General features: G+C 44.5%; 1 protein-coding gene and 1 non-coding gene across 2 annotated transcripts; both read left to right on the top strand.

Annotated features, from left to right (window-relative positions):
- The first annotated feature begins 7,084 nt into the window (after nt 1-7,084).
- Trnat-ggu (transfer RNA threonine (anticodon GGU)) lies at nt 7,085-7,157 on the top strand. The gene has a single exon. It is a non-coding gene; the product is annotated as a tRNA-Thr (tRNA).
- A 2,961-nt stretch (nt 7,158-10,118) lies between these two features.
- On the top strand, nt 10,119-15,219 carry LOC144148758 (uncharacterized). Its single transcript, XM_077680273.1, has 3 exons — nt 10,119-10,344; nt 11,490-11,578; nt 14,563-15,219. Exons 2-3 carry the CDS (start codon nt 11,512-11,514, stop codon nt 15,105-15,107), a joined length of 612 nt encoding a protein of 203 aa, XP_077536399.1. The 5' UTR covers nt 10,119-10,344; nt 11,490-11,511; the 3' UTR covers nt 15,108-15,219.
- Nucleotides 15,220-22,030: the final 6,811 nt, after the last annotated feature.

Raw genomic sequence — 22,030 nt, 5'->3', positions numbered from 1 at the left:
AGTGGCCTAAATAGGCTTCCGAAGGTCGCCATTTCAATTGCGCAATCGCCAGAGTACCCCTTCACGACACCGCATGCCCAATATTACACCTCTGCGTAAAGCAGGGGCTGCAAAAATACGAAAAAAAAAATATTCCACTTTCTCTCCTGGCTCGCCAACAATACCTTGCCGCCACACTGCCCCGCTCTGACGCAGTTCTTTCTGGCTCTGAAACGCCTCTATGACGCACGAGACATTGCCCAGTACGGCGCCGCCAACGCGAACCACAGCGACAGCGCTCACCGTGCAACCGGAATCTGGTGGGCGGAACATGCGCGTCGAGTGCTACAAAAAGCGCGCGCAGGGCTTAACGAGGCCAATGACTGCTCTTACATGAGGGAAAGTGATGCATTGCCCTGTTTCTCTCGGTGGTCTTGCGCCGGGTCGATGACGTCGTGGCTTCCAGAGTGCGTCGGAGCAGCTACTAGAGGAGGAGAGCCCCAGGCCTTACGGGTGGCCCCTTTTAATGAGCGATAACTCGGCGGATACTTAACGCATTTAAACAATTTTTGCGGGATGACGTTCCTTTGATAGTACTCCAGTGACTGCGCACGCAAAATCGTAACATTCGGCAGCCTATTTAGGGCTCCTTTAAGCGCCTCCATTCAATCTGAAACTCTCAGGTTGCCTCCACCATTCGTACTGCTACAGATACTCTGTTAAAAGCCTTTGGGAAGTTTATTCCGGCGTCAAACATTTCTTGCATGGAGTCAGAATACAATTGCTGGCTGCAATGTAGGCTAATGACTTCCATGACGACTCCATCAACATTTTTTTTAAAAATGTAGGGACCAAACGCAGCGTTGGTGTGCAAATATTTCCGCAGCTGTTACGACTTGCCATTACACTTCTCCCGCTAACATTTTCAAATACTGCGGTTTAACAAGTTTTTAGCCACGAAAATCTAATGAAAACAGACTTGTGGAGCAGAATGTTTATTGAAAGGTTGGAGAACATCTTTCATGTTAAGTTTTGAGTCACGAGAAACGGGAATTGCTTTAAGGACTTCACACAACACGAGATATTTTTCAAGTGGTTCAACATCACCGGTATGTACTCAAGTGCAGTTTTTCGAGCTTCAAACGAGTGATGTTTTATCCTGCACTCATTCTCTGAACATCTGACATCTGACAAATAGCAGATGTCTGAATAAGCGTGTGAAATGAATCGCGTGCACTTTTCTGATTTGGCTATTTACGCTGCCGCTTTGGATCGACATCGGCCTACTTTTGGGCTACGCGGATCAAAAACGTGGCGTGTTGCTCTGCGGGAAACTGGTGTCCCTGCTTGAGTTCACCTCGTACCTTTGGCTATCTGCTTCGATGACCAACGCTCGTAGGTGGGCGGCTACCAAGGTTAGCGTGTTAGGATGCAGTGGCATACGGTATTTGTTACATGCAGTTTGCTGTGCGCCGAGCGAGGTGTCTTCGTGCTACTCAGATCTAAAGCGCTCGTGTTTCTTGAATTTTATTTAAATGACGGATTAGGTATGTCAATACGAAAGAGAGGATCTAAACGTACATACGGCTGCGAGAACATTAATATTAAACAAGAAGTTATATAAGCATAAATTAGCTGCTGCCAGCCACCGTCGGTGCAAAAAAAACTGCACTTGAAAGGGCAACACAAAATAACGCAGAGATCATCAATGGAGAGAGAAATACGGAGTAAAGCTAAAAATCTAATAAACACGTAATCAAAAGCCCCAATTAACTGCCGTTTCATCAAATGCCTCATTCTAAGTCATATATACCTTGATTTATTCTGACTCGCTCCTTCTGAAAGCTGGTTACTCGATATATTCTTGATACGGACGTTTATTTATACGCCCCCTGTTTCTAACACTTTCACCATGCGGTCACTTTCACGTTCGCGGGTGCATTCGTTCTAGGTTAGGTCAAAATAAACGTCGATGTTGGCATGATTCCTAACTTTAAACAACGCCGTTGGGAGCAGAAAAACACGACATAAAAACAAGCATAAACAAACAAATACCTGTATGAAGAAAAAAGTAATGCATCGGAACTTTGACGAAATTATCATTTGGACTTGACAATTTTCACCAACCCCGCCTTCGGGACCACTTTTTGAGAACCATTTCTTCCGGGAAAATTCTTTCCTACACCCTTAACAGTTGTTGACCGTAAATCACGGGACTTCGCTAAACACGGGTAGATGCTACCCTCCTCAGTGGTTTCTCACTTCTCCGTCCCCATTACCTACAAAAAAATAACCAACCACGAGAAACCGCCTTTCCTGTCCCCACCCCCCAAAACGCCATATAATTCTGTGCTAAAAACGGCCATTAGTTGGCTGCCCAATAAAAGTATTAGGTTATAGAAAGTAACAAACGTAGACATACAAGTACTCGAATTCCAAGAATTAGCTTTCGAAACAAACAAATATTCATCAAAGTTAAGTAACTGCCGTAAAATATCATGCAAATCTATGATCCGCGAACGTAAACATATTGGTAGCATTCAGGAGGCAGGCCCAGCATGCCGTTCACCAAAACATTTCCGCACCTAAATTTCCTACACACACATGGGAATCAATATGTACTCAAAGCTAATTCAGAGGGGAATGTAAAAAAAGTTTTCTCGATACAACAAGAGTTTACAAGAACAGGGAATCTGAAGATGAGACCGGAAAGTAAATCTTTATTCCTGTGAAAAGAAATCATTTGGGCGAATTTTATTTCAACGAGAAGATAATGGAATGGGACAGTAAGAGCGATTCTAAAACCTGCGAACAAACCATAAACAAACGTCGTTTATGAAACGTACCAGAGAGTGCAATGGGGAGGGCGGACATACCAACAAAATATCATGGATTTCAACAAGTGGCTTTCGCAAAAATTATTTTCACGAAACCAGTACGTAGAACTGTTGGCAACAAAGTGCTTCATTCAAACACGGCTGCTCTACACCTATCAGATAATGCAGGAACTTCACCAAATATTTTTTTCCATTCTTGCTCGGTAGAACGTTTGCACAATGGAATGACTTAACTAGTGCTATATCATGGCTATTGGCCGGCTTCTTTTCAGTTGCCGAAGTGAACGCATTTTATAAGCACTTTGTAAAAAACCGTGACAAAAGCAAAACAGACACTAAAAGACATCTGCTGCGGACAGCGAATAACACTAGGTCATTGGTGCTGCTGGCTATAGAGGTTACTTTCCGAGAGCTTCCAGACACAACGTAATTGGTGGATGATACATTTAACACCACCCTGCTTCGTCCTTTCTTCATCACACCCAGCAGCTTTTTCTCCCTTTATCCCCTTGAGCATCTTGTCCACTACCTGTTACGCAACGCAAATTTTACGTAGCATCAACTTCAATCTTTGTGGCCAACATAAGGCTGTGTTCAGAAAACCGCCGCAAATGACATATCGTCATCTATGGACGCAAAAAACGGCGTGTGACCAAGTTAGGTTGGCTGAGACGTGAAATGACGTCATTCTTCAAAGTTATTACGCCTTATGTGGCAACCGCCTCAACCCGGCCTAACGTGTTCTCGGTTTGCCCGACGCACAATTTTTGTTGGCTGAAACGCGTAATTTTAACTGAACCAAACAATAGACGCCAGCCTTCGCATTTTAAGGGAAGCTTATATTGATAGGATTCTATGGATTGGATTTCTCGTGTCGGCCAAAGAGGTCTCGCGTCTTTGAATCACGATGCATTCTACAGCGAGACGTTGAAAAACGGGCGTCCCGTTATGTTGCTTTAGTACCCTGTTGCCATGAAATTTGCACACCGTTCGAAACGTAATTTGGGAATAGGGTATATACGCATCATCCCTTGGATATGCTTCTTGAGCAGATTAGATAACGCGCACCACTTGCAAGGCATTGAAGGACTCTGGGTATAGTAGGGAGAGTCACGTATGCAAGTACTCTCTCCTTTACTTTAACCACTATACGTCTGAATGAATGCACGTATCCGTAAAGAAACATTACGACAATTCTAGTACGAGCCATGCGCCAGAGAACCCTTTTCCTGGATAAGAATTATCATAAAAGCCAAATTTCTAAGGAAGCCCTTGGTAATGCCGGAAATAGTATGCAATAGTACAAAATATAGCTTATACATTCTCCAGTTATACATTAAAGATTACCTCAATCCTCATATATTATCCCAATTGTAAAAATATAGCCCCTTCTGTTAAATGCGGCTGTTGGCTCACCTTCATCCTTATTCGTCCCAAAAATGCTTCAAAACAGGCTCAATCACCTCGCGGAATGCTGGCGTGCTTACGGATCAGCTCAGACTCGTTATGCTCGTTTCATAAGCTGCTATCTTTTCGTTGTCTTGATGCGTACAGGGTGCTGCAAGCAGTGAATAAACGTTTTAAAAGTTATTCTTCATTCGGTCGAACATGGAACACCAAAACTTTAATCGGGAGCCAGCCACGCTAATAATTGGTCTTTTGGACGCAGGTATTATTTGTTGGTTCTGTTCTCACTGTGGCAAGTTTGCCTCAGGTTCAAGTCAGTGTTTCTAGCATAGCCTTAACATCAAAAATCGTTAATAAAATTTATCTCTGCATCCGCCATTTTCCTGACAATAAAACAATGCACCTCAATACAGTAAAGCCCATCTGTTACGTTCCTTACTGTTGCGTTTTCCTCGCTGTTACGTGGTTTGTCATCGGTCGCCGCATAGCTCCCATAGGATATAATGCAGTGCGAACCTCGCTGTAACGTCGCAACTGCGGGCCCGTTCCCGCATGATGCGTCTCAACCTGACACTCCGAAGCAGCTTGGGAACTGCTTTTAATAAGTCTTGGCTTTCCATCAGGATTTTTACTGAAATGGCTACAAGAAGCCTCAAGCGAGTTGCAGAGGCCGTCACCAGATGACCATCGTCGAGAGTTCTAACACCGTCATCACTATGCTTACAACAGAAGTTCCACTTCGGAACGCCGGAAGTGTGGAATGTTAGCGCCACCTCACTGTTGGAATGATGCCGTGGTGCGTATTTAGATTAGGTCAGTTGGCAAAAAGCGCGGCCCTCCAGTACGCGACCAAGCGGTGGCGCTTCGGGTAGCGTTCAGATTTCAGGGGCCTTAGTTTAGATCCGTCTCTGCGCGTCGTCTACTGCTCCTTCCTAGCTACTATCGGTGCTTCCTACATAACCCGTACCGCCCCTTCCGCCAGTTTCGTCGCACAAAAGCCCATTATTTGGGCGGGATGCAACACTCCCTTTGGATGTTTTTCGGGCTGACTTTGGTGTCTTTGTTTCGACAGGTACATCGGTGTGTTAGGGGAATACGGGACACCGCACTTTCCTCAGGGTCCACCTGCTTCCCGTAATCCTTAGTTTGACCGTTCACGGTGTGGTCTGAAGGCTTACAATGAATGTCACAGCCGTAAGTTTGTGAAGTAACCTTGAAGTTTTCCCGCGGAATCGCGCTTTCCCACGCCTTCAATCCGTCATGATCCTACGGTGCTGTGAAGAAATGCCACGACATGGGCCTTGCCACTGCCGAAACAACCCCGAACGGCAGTCCAAAGGGTTGCACCTCAAATAACCGCACTGACACTTCACAGATCTCATAAACGATGACAGGACATCGCACGATGTCCTGTAGCATCGCACGATGACAGGACCGCACTATGACAGGCAGAGGTAATATGTTAATACAGACGGGATGGCAACAATGGAGCTCTAGATAGGGAGTGATTTAAAGACGCCAGTTTGACGCCGGCCCATTTTGGTGGCTTTCCTTACTCTTACGTTTTTTCGGCTGTTACGTTTTGCTTTCCCGGTCCGGTGCAAAACGTATTAATGGGGTTCCACTGTATATCAAGACGATCTCGGGGAAAACTCTACTTTAATGTTGCTTAGCCACTGCTTTGCCGCTTTGACTCAGGAGTGGAAATTCTTGGAGCTATACCTGCGTTTTCGGGTATGAATGCGCGTCTAATATATGCATTTAAATTTTTAAAGCATACAGCAGGGCATTTATATATATGTATATATATATATAAATCTAGAGAAAGATAAACTCACAAAGCGCGCAGAAATAGTATAAGTAAAGAGTCGGATACACAGCAAGAACAATAACAAACAAGGTGTACTCACGTAGCGGCAACGGGACTTGCGTTCATCAGAGTAAAGTTACATGATTTTGCTGTCGCAACCATTTCGAACACATTTCTTATATAGGTTTGCAGAAAACTGTGAGAAGGAGCGGAAAATGTTTCGGAAATAGAGAGTGTGCATACAGTCGGGCTACGGCTATGTTACAACAACAACAAACCAAAAAAAAAGGCGGGGGGGGGGGGAGCGAGAGAGAGAAAAAGGGGTCGTGTTAACAAAACAACAAGGGGACCTTTTTTTTAACCGCCGGGCGGTGACTCGAGTGTCTACGACATGTCGAGAGTGAGTGGTTGACCAGCGTTGAACCCTCTTAAGCTCCCTTTGGCACCAAGACTGCCAGAAGGGCCCGGGGGTTAAAAAGAAGGTCCTTCACCCCGAGTAGTCCGAGTGGCGCTGGCTACCAGCCCCAAGTGCAGGAAACAAAAATACCTTAATATAATTACCCGAGAAAGTGCTGGGGAAACAGCCCCGCCGGTAGCGTAGTGGTTATCGCACCAGACCGGTATTTTGGAGGTCGTGGGCTCGGATCCCACCCTGCGGGCATTTTTTCACCACTTTGTTTTCGACTCAAAAAATTCTTCATCTCTTTCTATGACCCTCCACAACCTCCCCTTTGCTTTCTGAGGTTTTCTTGACTGCCAAACCTTATTTTCTGTCTTATTTTCACGGAGCCCCTCATTTCCCAATTTCTGATTCGCTACATGCTTAGCGAGTGCCTCTGTTCTGGCAGTCTTGGTTCCAAAGGGAGCTTAAGAGGGTTCAACGCTGGTCGACCACTCTCGACATGTCGTAGACACTCGAGTCGCGGCCCGGGGGTTAAAAAGAAGGTCTCCTTCACCCCGAGTAGTCCGAGTGGCGCTGGCTACCAGCCCCAAGTGCAGGAAACAAAAATACCTTAATATAAATACCCGAGAAAGTGCTGGGGAAACAGCCCCGCCGGTAGCGTAGTGGTTATCGCACCAGACCGGTATTCTGGAGGTCGTGGGTTCGGATCCCACCCGGCGGGCATTTTTTCACCACTTTCTTTTCGACTCAAAAAATTCTTCATCTCTTTCTATGACCCACCACAACCTCCCCTTTGCTTTTCGAGGTTTTCTTGACTGCCAAACCTGATTTTCTGTCTTATTTTCAAGGAGCCCCTCATTTCCCAATTTCTGATTCACTACATGCTTAGCGAGGGCCTCTGTTCTGGCAGTCTTGGTGCCAAAGGGAGCTTAAGAGGGTTCAACGCTGGTCGACCACTCTCGACATGTCGTAGACACTCGAGTCACGGCCCGGGGGTTAAAAAGAAGGTCCCCTTCACCCCGAGTAGTCCGAGTGGCGCTGGCAACCAGCCCCAAGTGCAGGAAACAAAAATACCTTAATATAAATACCCGAGAAAGTGTTGGGGAAACAGCCCCGCCGGTAGCGTAGTGGTTACCGCACCAGACCGGTATTCTGGAGGTCGTGGGTTAGGATCCCACCCAGCGGACATTTTTTCACCACTTTCTTTTCGACTCAAAAAATTCTTCATCTCTCTCTATGACCCACCACAACATCCCCTTTGCTTTCCGAGGTTTTCTTGACTGCCAAACCTTATTTTCTGTCTTATATATATATGTGTATATATGTGTATATATATATATATATATATATATATATATATATATATATATATATATATATATATATATATATATACAGTCGAACACGGGTATATCGAATTATTGTCTATATCGAACTCATGAATTATCCTCTTGAAAATTCTGTGTAAAAGTATAGGCATTCGTACGTTTATATCGAACGGTATTTTTTCCGACATTGGGTATATCGAACGCCGCGCGAGCTGGAAGGTGCTCTTCGGCGGTCGCTGCACCCCCGATTTCCGCAGTCACTTAGTGCCTTCGCCAAAGCCCGACAGGGACAGAAGCCGGGGCCTCGGAGCGTCACGCTTGCTTCCTCATGGATAACTGCTCGGCCAACCAAACCACCTGCGGGCTCGACAACATCGAGCTCAAGTTTCTGCCTCCGAACACAACAGCCAGGCTGCAGCCGCTCGACCACTCGACAAAGTCGTTCAAGGTTGGGCACAGGAGGCGACTCCTCGATAGGCTTTTGATGGACCTCCGCATGGGCACCGAGCTTAAAGTTGACCAGCTGGGGGCCAAACACATGATGACTGGTGCCTGCAACAGCGTAAAGCAGAGCGTGACCAACTGCTTCCGGAAGGCAGGCTTCGTGACGTCTGAATTTTCGGAAGCTTGCGAAGACGGCGACGACGACGAAGAGGGCATGAACGACACGTTTCGCGAGCTGTGATCCCTTTTCCCAGCTGCTGTTCCAGCCGGAGTGTCTGCCGGCAACTTCGTGAACGCTGACAAAAATGTTTAGGCTGTTCCGAGCGCCGGTGACGAGGATATCGTAGGTGTGGTTGCAGGAACCCAGGCTGATAGCCCGAGTGGCGAAGATCGTCCGGACGAGGATGCGGATACACGATCGTATTCCACCGGTGAACTGGCGGCTGCGTTCAGCTTCATTCGACGTAGTTGCGGCGACATGGAGGAACTGGGCTGTCGCACCTGGATATCCTTGAGCAGATCGAGACCAGCGTCTTTAATTCCATATACAGGACGAAGAAGCAGGCCAAGATGAGCGATTTCTTTTCACGCAAATAAAGCATCCTGTTGCGTCGTTAGTGCGGACTTAGTTGTCATTCTTGAATGCGCAGATCGGTAAGTGGTCGTCCGCCACAAATCAGGTCTCAGAGCCCATATTTTGTCTATCGAATTTGTCATATATCGAACTATTTCGCGATCCCCTTGGAGTTCGATATATCCCCGTGTTCGACTGTATATATATATATATATATAAATAAAATGAGTTCATGTAAATATCTCATCTCCCATAAGATTTGGTGTTTGACGTGCTTATTCGCACAATACATGCGGCATCCAATTTTATAAGCACACAAAAATATAGGTTGAAAAAAGACGAACCTTTTACGAAGCGCCCTCGCTCTGGCCACAACAAACCTATGAAAACTTCTACGAAATTCCCAATTGTGGTGCGGTGGTGCGGGTGATATTTTTGATTCCCCCTTTCTGAATTGCTGGGCCTCGATGCTGATGAACGACCGGAATGATCAGTTAACAATCTTTCGGTTTTACCAAAGAACCAATATTTTTATCCCTCTCCGAATGACCCTTCGTAACATAAACCAGTCCGAAACAGTGGATTCAAAAGGCGCACGTACCTGTTTTGTTTTATGACGTCGCACTATATCACGTTCGGTGGCGAAAAGGGAAATTTACACGTTCTCTAACCTACCCCACAGTTTTGCGTTTGAAATCGCAAACTTCAATACACAGGAAGCTGGCGCTAGCGATCCAGGAAAAGAATACGGTGTAAACAAGTATCTTCAAGGACGCACACAAGCGTACATTTAAAAACAAGCGCGGTTATATTAGGCCCTCTGCTAGAGAGCATAAGTACCCGTGACCCTGTTAGATAAGCGATGCACACTTGCCATTTTAACCGGCTTGCTGGCATGAAGTCAAACAACCCTCCGTCTCTTTCGGATAGGCGGAATGGAAAGAAGTTGTCGGGTCGACTTACACAGGTACGCGGTCAGGACATGGCCTTGGCGAGAGCTTCCGTCCATAACGATTATCGGTATGACGAGACGGGGACGGCTGGCTGAAGGTTTGAGAACGGTAATGGCGTAATCGCTTTATTTTGTTCGCTTTCCTGCGTTTTGAAGCGCGCAAATGAGTCGAAACAATGTACCCAAGCACCTATTTCTGCCTATCGCGCTTCGGCGGTTCAAAGCGCTTTTTTTCCGGTTTCCGCCGAGCACTAAGGATTACGTGCGTGAAATACGAAATGATGCATGGCCTTATGCCGGACCGATGTCCGTATAGCCTTGCCTCCGGCTGCCAGAAGCAGAAAGCAGACACTATTCATAATGTGTCTGCTGAGGCAGGAGCTTCACATTAACAGGTCGTTAATAGTACATTAGGAATCACAAGTTTTCGACAACCTTTGGATGCGTCATCAAAGCTACAGAGGTTAAATATAGTCCCATTTCTCAACGCGTATATAAATACCGGCGGTCTTCGCAGTGTGGCATAACTCTCTGGAGGATTTTTGCGCAGCGTCTAAGCATCTAGACCCCGCTGCGTTGCAGAAAAGGAATAATCGACACACCCACGGGGGTAAGTTTAGTCGTTTTCTTTATGTCAGAAGATTGTAATGTTGTGCATTGACACGAAGGGTGTTTTTTATTTAAAGTAAAATTTACCTAACCTCGTAAGTTCGGAACATGGTGTGGGGTATTTCTATAAAAACTAAAAATTTTAGAACGCTACCCGGCGAGTAAAACTATGTCTTCGCCGAATGAACCTACTTGTCAAATTTTATGCTAGGATGGCCAGCACTAAATATACCCGAGAGAGTTGTGGGAGAGGGAAGACTAAAGAAATACAAGCCAGAAATGCGGGAAAAATACTATCTTTACAGTTTATTGAAAGCAGACATTTGTTAAGAGTTATACACTTAACCTTGCTGCAGTTACGCAGACGAACAGAATTTGAAACTTCAAGAAATACCTCGGTCAAGTTGTCTTTATCAAGGGTAGAGAGCTTATTCGAATAAAATCATGATCACTATATCGTAAAGCTCCAAGTAAATTTTTACTCTGGAGTAACACAGATATTTCTTTTTTTACCTGCGGGCGCCACTCTTATATACGAACCAATATAAGAAGTTCCATGCGTGTAAGAGATCCTGTGTCAATTGTTCTTTGTTTACGTCAAATTTTCTGGACTGCTGATTTTCCCACGGAGGTGGAGAATTTCGCTTGGTGTTAATTCAAGTAAGAGCTCGGCTTTTGAGGGAGCCACGCCTAATAGCAGACGCGTTCTTTCTATATTACTGAAGAAGTCACGCTTTTCCAACAAGCTATATTGCATGTTCGCTGGAAATATTTGCTAAGTTCTCTCGAATATTATGCGGCTGTCATTATCTGACTGCATGGGATTTCGGATGCACATGTTTAAAATGTAGAAGCCTCATTCTCGTATTCGGCCGTTTGATGCGTAACGCGACAGATTGTTTACGAAGCAAGTCTTTTTTTCATCTCGGGGCTTTTTTTTTCGAATAAATTGGTACACGGTTTCACTTTTCCACGCAAGGTGCTAATGCCTTTTTGCGCCTTTTTCTCTGAAACCAGAAAGAACGTTGCCTACAATGCGCAATATTAGGAGAATTAGGAAAGCGCCCCAAGCTTCTTCCAAGTGACCCACTATGTTAGTTTGGCCGAAAGTTCCTTTGCTTAAAATCAGCTTTTCATTGCCCGCAGGAAAGACTGCAGGCGCCCTACGATGATGTCGTCCTACTTGTGCGGATTGGCTGTTTGCTGCGTGGTTGCTGTAGTAACAGCCATTCCCGGTAAGTGTGACAATCCAGGCAAAGGCCGGCCGTTTTTTTGCGAATGGCGCACAAATAATTAGTGATCATAAGGAAGCGTTCGCTTGCCATAACTCAGTAGTCCCCCCAAAAATATAATTCGCCCATTTTTTTTAACGACGCAAATAGACCTACGGAATTATTAGTGTCACCAAATGGTGGGCTCATCGACAAAACCTCAAAGTTGCATTTATTAGACGTTTTCCTCAGATATTCGCTACTGTTCTAAAACACGTGATACGTCTTTTTTAAATGTGAGTGTAATATCTCTTATCCCTAGAGACCGGATTTTAGGCGAATGTCTAATCTGTTCTTAGGGCTCCGTCCCCGACACTTTGATATACAAAGATAATTTAGAGGTCAAGAAGGGTTTTTATGGTGTTTATAGGGCCTCTAAATGCCTATTCTTGCATTTGTGCATAAATTTTTGTTAACTTCTTTAAATGGCTCTTTTCAACGCCTATATTGGGCATCGGCCCCTAAGGAGCACCATTAGGCCCGAAGCCTCGCTTTCGAGTGCAGTTCCCGATCGTTATTCACATTCCTGGTTAGTATTGAATGACTGTTCAAAAAATTTTTGGTTTCAACACGGTCGTTTATTTCAGCCAACCCTCGCAAAACAACCGCTAGTACCAGCAAAGTGAGAAACTCATTCGCAGTGACAATAAGTACAATTATAAAACAAAATACTAAAGATGGTGGTTGTCGGCTATTGCTTTAACAATTTTCCCAGTGAAGCTTTGACTACGTTCCGCTTGCATTTCGAAAAGCACTTTTCAAACACGAGCATTCTCATGCTCGTATCTCGGAGCCCACTCAAATCGAACTCTATTTTCAAGGCAATGGTTGAGCATCAAACTCGCCTTTCTTAAGAAAATCGCTTCCTCATTGAGGAGGTAACAACGAAATATAACTGTGCTGCTGCCTGGCCGTATGCCCTAAAATTGATCAACTGATTGATTGATTGTAGAGTGTAACGCACCGAGGCAACGCAGGCGATGAGGCGCTCTGCTGTGGAGGGCTCCGGAATAATTTTCACCTCCTGGGGATCTTCGAACGTGCGCTGAAATCTCGTGCACACGGGCGGCTTTCCTTTTCGCCTCCATCAGAAAAGCGACCACCACGGCCGAGAATCGAACCCGCGACTTCGTGCTCTGCAACACAACGCCTTATCCACTGAGCCACGACGACGGGTTAAGCCTTTTAATTCGCTCTGCAGATGGACCCTAAAACTCGCTTTTTCATTAGGAATCTCTTTCGCTGCTAAACACCTCCTGGAAAACGCTACTCAATTCTGAGGAAATCTATATGACTGCGTTGGAACGTTTTTAGCCTATAATGTAGCTTGCATTATAAGTCATACGCTCGAACTGTACCTCACGTAAGAGCGCAATAATTTCTTGATAGATTTTAGTTTGTCTTGCATTTAATATTTGTGGCTGTTTTATTGTGTCGTAAGCAAATTTAGTCCGCCAGATATCAACTACACTCAGGTACAGCTGAGGAACAACAGCTGAATTTGTCAACCACCGGATGTTCTTCCGCGGGTCGCAAATCACGCTTCATTAGAGTATTTTGAACATGACGGGAGTGATCTTTCTGACTTAATATGCTTATACCTTACTGCAGGGACAACAAACTACGGAAAAGAAGCAGGCGATGTCCCGCATTAACTGCGATCTCGTTTCGAACACGAGTCCGCACTGACATCCGGTGCCGCCGTTTAGGATGAGTGATACACTTCATGAGCCATTAACATTCTTAACTTGCACCCGATTATAGAGCATTTATAAATCCGTCTTGCAAGCTCGCAAGTGGTCTTTTTAATGCCTCTTCTTAATGTGCGACGCTGGATTAAGCGAGACTTGCCATCGAACGTGAATGAATTGAACTTTTTACACTGCATATGGCAGTTAAATCTCCGCTCAAGCGAAAGATCACTGATGAAAGCAAGAGGACGAACGAGGCGCTTTGTTTGTCCTCTGGCGTTAGCCCGTGTGTATTCGCTCGCGCTATGGTACAACTTGCTTCAACAACTCGCCAACATTTCATGTTTGCGTTGATGACCGTTAAGAAGGTAGATTTTAATAGTTATATTACTCTATAGCTCGCTATATTATCAGTTTTGTGGTATTGTTCATATGTGCGTGTGTACAGTTTTCACCCCAAACCTGATTTAATTTTTGGCCGAAACGTACGAACCAAATTACCTTAAGAAAAGGAGAGGATACAAAGACATTCGTAGGCAATAGGCGAAAAAATACCAAACTTGCGCCCACTCAAAACACCATTCCTCTGGCCGCCTTTTATCCAAAAGTATTGATAAACTATTTAGCCTGTCCTTTTACAGGTGAATATTGGGGCCAAGAAATGCTGGGCTAGTTACGTAAACCCTAGAATAATTCTCAAAGCTGAGAATGCCATATATTTAAACAGAGTGTTCATATGACTCGCCCCGGCAGAGTACTCGCACCTTTGCGAAACAAAACAAAAGCCCTTCCTACTACGAGGGCTGTACAGCGGCATAGCTTCGAAGTTAGCACTCGCACAGCCATTTCCAATGTTTAAACAAAGGCGTGGGATGTCACCTTGGGGCTTTTTGTTTCCTAAGTGGTGTAAACCTCTAATAGCTTCTGGTTCTACGCCAGTGTTTTGTATCCATAGCAGTGATTATATTATCGACGAAACGTATGTCAGTATACCCACAGTTTATGCATAACAGCGCTGTTCTAAAACGACTTCTAGCGTCATAAATATTTAAGTAGCAATGCGATAGCAATCTGGCGCTATTCAAACCAATGAGTAAAGCAGTGCTACTTATCTTTTGCTGACTGGATACAGCGGGTCGTCACAAGCAGGAAAGAGGCTATGGTCCCAATAAATTAGATAAATATTTTTGTTAAAATAAGAAAAATGACAACTATTGACGCTGAAAGCCTAATGTGTCTCTCTTAACATTTCTACAGAAAAGTGCCACATTCCGGACGAAGACTGGGAAGAGCTGGCCACCCAGTTCCTGGCTAAAATCCCGTCAGAACACGTTTTTCCACACAGCGCTGGAGAATCTCGAAAACACGATTTAATCCCAGGATTTACGCTTGGCGACCTGACCATGACGGGGCTCTCCAACCTCGCACGTTACGGCACAGTGAAGGCCTACTGCAAGGAGGGAAAGCCTCACGTCTCAGTTAACCTGCTAGCCCGATCACCGCTCAAGATGTCTGTCCCCTGGAAGTACTGCGGAGGCAAGTCTGGCGTCGTGTCAACCCAGGCCAGCGTGATCAAGCTGTGCATTGGCTTTGACGTTGACGAAATCGACGGCAAGGTGGCGATTCGGCCAACGAGGGTTTCGCCCAAATGGATCGAGTCGGTGGACGTGAAGCTCGACGGCGCCGGCGACGTGATGAAGAAGGCGACATCCATAGTTGGCAAGCTGCTCACTCCCTTCGTCAAAGACTTCTGGATTGAGAACCTGCCGTGGCGCATGCAGAAGATGTTGGCGGGAATCTAAGGGATCCAACAGGTGCCGCAGTGGTTATTCCTCATCCCAAGACGCGAGTGTATTGTTGCCCGGGCGTGAATTTACAAATTCCCATTCATATTAAATAACTTCTTGTCAGACATTGTCGGGCTCCTTTGTCCTTACATTAACACAGCTAACGCAGTCTGAACAGCTGGTTATGATAATGCGCAGCCAGTTCCTTGCTTTTCATCTCGAAGAGGTGTATATATTCTTCAAGTGGTTTCCCATACTTAGTGGGGTTGAGTCTCGGCCATTTTTTTTCTATTTTCCCCACGCATATTGGGCGAAGAGGCAGTATTTTCTCTTCTCTAACCCGTCAATGCCTAACGCTCCTCCCATTTTCGGGTGCTGATCTGCAGTTGAGTGATGTCTCCATTAATTTGAACGAACTAATCACGAAAAAAATATGAGTTTACACGCAAGTGTGTATTAGCTGCTAAGACAGAAATATTCAACCTGAAAGTAGCATAATTCGGGATACGTGGGACTACATATTAACAGTAAACAGCTACCGTTAAATAAACGATAGTGTAGGTTGAAGCAGGGATGCATGGAGTCAATATTTATCCACTCAAGTCCTAATCTTAGGAGAACTCTGTAAATCCAATCCAGATATTTTATAGCAAGTCTCAATTATCACATAGCTTAAATGTTTTTTGTAAGTTCCGTGTGCAGAAAGTATATGGAAGTGAAGAATGCGAACGCAAGATATTCGCTCACTTATTTCAAATAACAGACAACAAGCACATATACCAAAGCGGAAGACCAGAACGGACAGACCCAACAGTTCCCCCCGAGCAAGATGTTGCACTAATAAAAATGTTTATTACTGACAAAAAACCGAAAAAGAAAACGAGACAAGATAAAAACAAAGCCACCTCCATTACTGAAATTTCTTAGAAGGTCAGACAGAATTGCTGTTCTTAACGGCCTCCCAAGAGGAATCCACGCGAACACGTCAGACAAGACGTGGGCAAGAAGACTTCTTATGGGTATTTTTTTCTGCGACTGGTAAATCTCTCGCAAGAAACAGTTCCCCACTAAATTACAACACATGCACGTTGACCTCAACGTACGGGTGCGTAAAGGAGAGGATTGAACTAGAAGTTTTACTACACAGCTCTGCTGTTGATATGAATTGTAAATGATGGAATGATTTCCCAATTCTTTCTTTATTTTGATTTATTTACAGCTTAGCTGTTTCCCTGATGGCATTTTTCAACAGACGCGGCAGGTAGTACCGAAAATAAGGCGGGCTAATTTAATATCACTAGCAACACAACAATTAGAAAAAAAGAAAAAAATGAAAGAGAAGCAGAGTACCCTAGAAATCTCACAATGTTAATACGCTTCACTCGACAATATGTGGTTGCCTCATTGGAAATTTTGGTTTCATTAGAATTGATGAAGTGGTCGCGACAATATTATATGCAATCGCACGTACGAAACGGTTACATAATTAATAATAATAGCCCTTTATTCGCATCAAGTACATAACGCATACATGACGCTGGAGGCCCTCGGAAAAAGCTGTGATAAAGGCAGCTTGACAAGGCCGCAGGCCCCCGCATTGGCAGTTTTAGGCAGTGGTCAATGAAATCATAAAATTGAACATAAAAGCTATAAACGATATATAACGCACTCCATTGAAATTTGGGCGCACACAAAGCGAAACAACACATTCAAGTTTACCGGTATGGCATTACAAAACTCGAGAATACAAGCCACATGTGCCGAAACTCGACACACATATACATAACATCATATCAAACAGTTCACTACAAATTACACCCATAACAAAGCTAGGTGCACAAATGTTTTTTTCAAAAACACACTTCCATTCTGACGACAGTCATATTGTTAACAGTTGTGCGGCAAGACGTGCATACATGTAGTAGCAAAAAGACAGAGTTGGTGAGACAGTTTTTCTGTTTTCGTTTTTCAGTTTCCAAAGTACTCGCGAAGTTTCCTGACGGTAATATTCTCGGGTTCGATGTTTCCCTGAAGCAGTGTATTAGGCACCCTTGGCAGCCGGTTTGCCGGTTTTTGTAACATTTGTAGTCCGTATGTTGTTCTACATGTGTCAAATTTCCATCTCTGGAAATGTCGCATGCTATGTTGGGTAGAGTGTTCTTTTAGGTTTGCTTGCTGGCCCAAAAAACCGGTATTATTTTTCAGGTCTTGTTCATACTGTTTGCATACGCGGCAATCATAAGTCCTAGTAACAGGCAATACATTATAGGTGTAAAATAAAGGTGCAGAAGGAAAGTGCGCCGGGACATTGGCGACAGCGCGCGAAACCCGTTTTTGGAGAATGTGCAACATTTGTAAATTTGTCGGTGTCGTTGAGGCCCAGATTAAATGGCGATAGTTGAGCCTAGAGCCGAATAAGGTGTTGTATAGTAACATCATTATATTACGTGGCAGTAAACTTGATTACAGAAATTCGAGGCTAACAGCAATTACACCGAGTAATTTACAGGTATTTAGAGTAAAAAGCGCCGAAATGATTGTACTTTCTCTCGGTGGCTTTCAAAACGTTTATTCGAGAAACTAGCGCTGTGTTTTGTACGGATGACGGTGCAATCGCAACTGAGGCATCGCGGTGTCTATAAACCGGCAGGCCAGTTCAGACTCCTACCGACATGCGGGTCTCTTTCTCCTTCAAACTCGTCCACGGTATGTGTTGCGCACAGTGGTGCGTGGGCAGTATGTGCGTTGGACGCTTCAGGTATCAATTTTGAGGATAAGCCTATACTACCTTGGGAACCCGTGACGTAGGCTCGAATTGGTGACTAGAGTCGATTTTATAACGTAATCTATTGATTAATGATTATCAAGTTTAACATGCCGGCGCAAGACAGGCGATGTGGCGCACCGTAGTAAAAGACTCAGAAATAATTCTTAACACGCGTGGACCTCTAATGCGGGCGCCCAACTGTCAAACACATGGGTGCTTTCGTTTTTCGCCTTTACCAGAACCGCGCTTGCAGCTGTCAGGAACGGAACTCGCATCCTTGGGCTCAGCAACACAATGCCTCAGCCACTGAGCCGCAAGGGGGGCCTTCTAAGCGACATCACGCGCACATACGTGTTGGTGAGAACGCCAGGGTTGTTCCCGTAATTGTGGGTTTGTTGAAGGTTCAGTTATTTCGGAATGTTATGCGGCCCCTTTGGCATTCTTATTAACGGGAGTCTAGTGTATATTCCTCTGAATTCAAAGGAACACCAAGAAAACCTGAGATATAATGGGTTTGCACAAAATCAGTAGCTAACCGATTCTAATCGTGGCATGTAAGAGGCAGGAGGAGATGAACATGAATCTTTGCAATACGAGGGTGGTTTGACGTTCATTCGCGCGGGGGTGTTATCTGTCCAGCAAATTCGGGGGATGAGCCGACAGATGTGTTTGTGATGACAGCTGAAGCTGATCGTCCAGGCGATAGCTTGCCAGGAGGCCAAAAAATATATTTCTAAATATATTCTTTTTGAATGAAAACTTAGTCACTTTCATATGGGTGCTCAGCTTTTGTTGGATCGCGATCTCTGGCTAAATGTGTGCTTCCACATCACCATGAGTGATTTCGTTACGAAACAAGTAAAACATCGTTAGTCAATTATGATTACATGGTGCTGCAAGGATTTCTATACCATACACGCCCACAATACTGGTCGCAGACATTTCCAACCTGCACGAGCTGTAAGAAATATTGGTGCTAGCGTATTTGTGTGCTCACAACCTTGCGTGTATTTATTAGGGCGTTTGAATCAAAGATGATTGAAGCGGATTACACCAGTGCGAGATAAATGGTTTAATAGGCTGTCAGTTTGGTCACGTAAGTATATTCCGGCAGCATTCCGCGCAAGTAGCCGAAGTTTCATTGTTATTTTCTGGAATCACGGGCTTACCAGGCGTGTCTGTTCAATTAAATATCCTGGATGATTAAACTGCTACTGGTATGATTCAAAAACAGAATTCTTTTATTGCTTTTAGGTGAGCAGGGCTTCACGTAAAGGACACACGACCATCTTTATTATTTTAAGGGCCGCTCACATTCATATAGTTGCATCACTCGGAACAGATAAGAAATGCGAAGAAATTTGTTTGCGTCCCAAAAGCCCTATACCCTCACTATAATTATGAGCGCACTGGTTCTAGGGGCGTAGTCCTCATCGATCAAAACAGCCCTAATACCAATGCCCGCCGAAAGAATTATTGGAGAAAAATATAACATATGCTACCGAAAAACTGCGTACACCACTTCAAAGGCAAATACTTATGTTTGAATATAAGTAACCGAACCGTTGGTACATTTTACCAGCTAAAAAAATTGGGCCCATCTCCCCGCGAAGGGGACTCGAGTAAATGCGTCGCATAGGGGGTGGGTGTATTGCGTTAACGTTTAGTGTTTGGGGAGTTGGTGGTAGTGAATGCGTTGTATCAGCAGCCTCTTGACGTAGTTTGAATGGGTAATATAAGGCGCGTTCGTAGCCTTTCATTCTGTGTCGATTTTGTGGCGCAGTAGGAAGAGCACCATGTATCTCGCGCTCCGCCCACTGGTAGTGAATGCGTTGTATCAGCAGCTTCTTGACGTAGTTTGAATGAGTCAAGGATATAAGGCGCGTTCGTAGCCTTCCATTCTGTGTCGGCTTTGTGGCGCAGTGGGTAGAGCACCATGTACCTTGCGTTCCGCCCGCAGGGTCGTGGGATCGAAACCAGGCGCCGGTAAGTATTATTTTTTATATAGTATATGGGGAGGGGTGCGGACCACTACGGGCGCTTAGAACGGGTGACATCGTGAGTTAAAGGAGTTAAAGAAATGCTGCGCATTTAAAACGGACAGAGACCCAGAAAGAAGTAGACGGGACTCCTGGCAGTCACACTGAACACTGTGGACGCTCGCAAGATGGGGCACACTGAGCAGAGTGCCCCGTCTACTTCTGTCTCTGTCTCTGTCCGTTTTTCGCTGGTAAAATGGTTTTAAGAAAACACCAACTAGCCAAACTTTCAGCAGCAACTGTTCATAGATAAATTTGCCTAGTCGCTGCTGGCGAACACCGTTTCCACTTGTGGTCCCTAAAATACTGCACTTCACACTCCTTCCAGTTAACGTACTTGAAAGGATTCGAGAAATAGAGTAAAAAGGTTTTTCTCTCCAGACGACTTTTGCAAGTAACGTAATAAACCTTTGAAACCAGAATGCTAAAAGCCGTTCGAAAAGTGAAGCAATCTGTCCTCCAACCATTAGGACATCCTCTACGTGGTTCAACGGTTCTGCATTCTGATCTAATCTATTAAATGAAAAAAAGGGAATTATTGAAGAGGCTTTATATAAAAAATATACTTTTTTAAATGGCGCGGCATAAAAAGTTTCGAGTTACTTTGGATTTAGGATGTGTGTATGAGATTAGTTATAAAGTGAAGCTGTTTACAGTTCACTAAACGTCAACGTTATTCTATTTTTTCTCGTTCTAGAAAGCAGAGCGGTACACTCCACGCACTAGGTCACATACGGTTTGGAGCTCGTCAGGCTGTGACCATATGCATAAAAATAGGCTTGTAATTAGTAAGTAGTTGCACAAGTTGATGACTTGGGTAAATAGCAAAGTATGAATGTAAACTACAACAATACATCGATTCGTTATCTAGGAATCGTTCATATCTCGTATCCAATGCTACCTTTTGAATCAATGCGTAGTGTCCGCAACGACATTCAAAGTAATGTAAAAATGGACTAGGTTAACTAGTAAAACTTTACTGTCGGCAAGTTTTGCCTACACTTAACATGTCACAACAATAACGTCTGAAAAACTTCGCGCAGCTGTATGTGGTGGTGCAAGGCTAGAGAAACCGCACTGCTGGTAGCCCATCACGTACTTGGTTGGAGTCCCGGGTGTTGCACATCACACTTATTTCCAAACTTGTGGTAGAAACTTTTCCGTCACTGGCAGGCACTGATCGTTTCGTCTAGAAACTTTTACGTCTCTCCCCAACTGAACTGCATTAGATCGCGAAGGAACACGCGGCCAGGTCCAAAGCGAACGCCAATGCTACGAGCTCAAAAGAATGCTAGTGCACACGGAATGCGAATATAGCTCAAATGCCATATGAGTGGTGTACTCGTCCACTATTTAAAGAAAGTAGGGGATGCTAGAAGGTTTCTTACCATGTGGTTTGTAAGGGAGTGGTGTTTCACAGAGAGAAATAATACAATTTATCTAGTGTTATCCTCTTCATTGCTACGTAGTGATCCTCATACGCTGTAGGCTCTGCGTAAAACGTTCTTAAAGGTGCTCAGACAATGGCAGTACCACCAGGGGTGAAATCTTTCTTCTTTAAACATCGCACCCACAAACTAACCCTAAAGACATGGATGGAAACAGAGGGTGTGTTTCTTTCGAGCGGTACACACTCTACACGGTGTAAACCACCCAAAAAAGAGATCATGTTTTGCTAGACTGTAAGGAAGCTGTCTTTTTTCTAGGATGTCCTTCAGGAAACTATGACCAAAAAGCTCCCTTTGAGCATACACTGAATTCGTTACCTAGCAGTAGATGACAATGAAGGTATGCCTTTGGACATGATAATGTGGTTGGTCTTTAGGAGTACTCGGTGAGAACGCTCTGCTGATGTCTACAGTGATGTAGACGCTAGGTCAACACGGGTGTATTTGAAAGAATATATTTCAAGGTATACAGAAGAACAGAAATTGCGTGAGTGCGTGTCGGAATTCCTTTCAACTTTCGAACCACTGTCATCGTTAAAACAACTTCAAAATGACAACGCCAGCCCGGATAAGGGGCGATGTGGTTCTCAGTTTGATTTCTTACACGTGTAGAACCATGTATGCGTTTTTTTTTTGTAAAGTGGTAGCCTTGCAATGAAAGAAATAGCGATTATGAGTTAATCA

Source organism: Haemaphysalis longicornis, unplaced genomic scaffold (assembly GCF_048455015.1).
Source record: "Haemaphysalis longicornis isolate Haplotype H1 unplaced genomic scaffold, Haemaphysalis longicornis Haplotype H1 scaffold_8, whole genome shotgun sequence".
Taxonomy (NCBI): domain Eukaryota; kingdom Metazoa; phylum Arthropoda; class Arachnida; order Ixodida; family Ixodidae; genus Haemaphysalis; species Haemaphysalis longicornis.
This window is presented reverse-complemented; position numbering and strand designations above follow the sequence as displayed.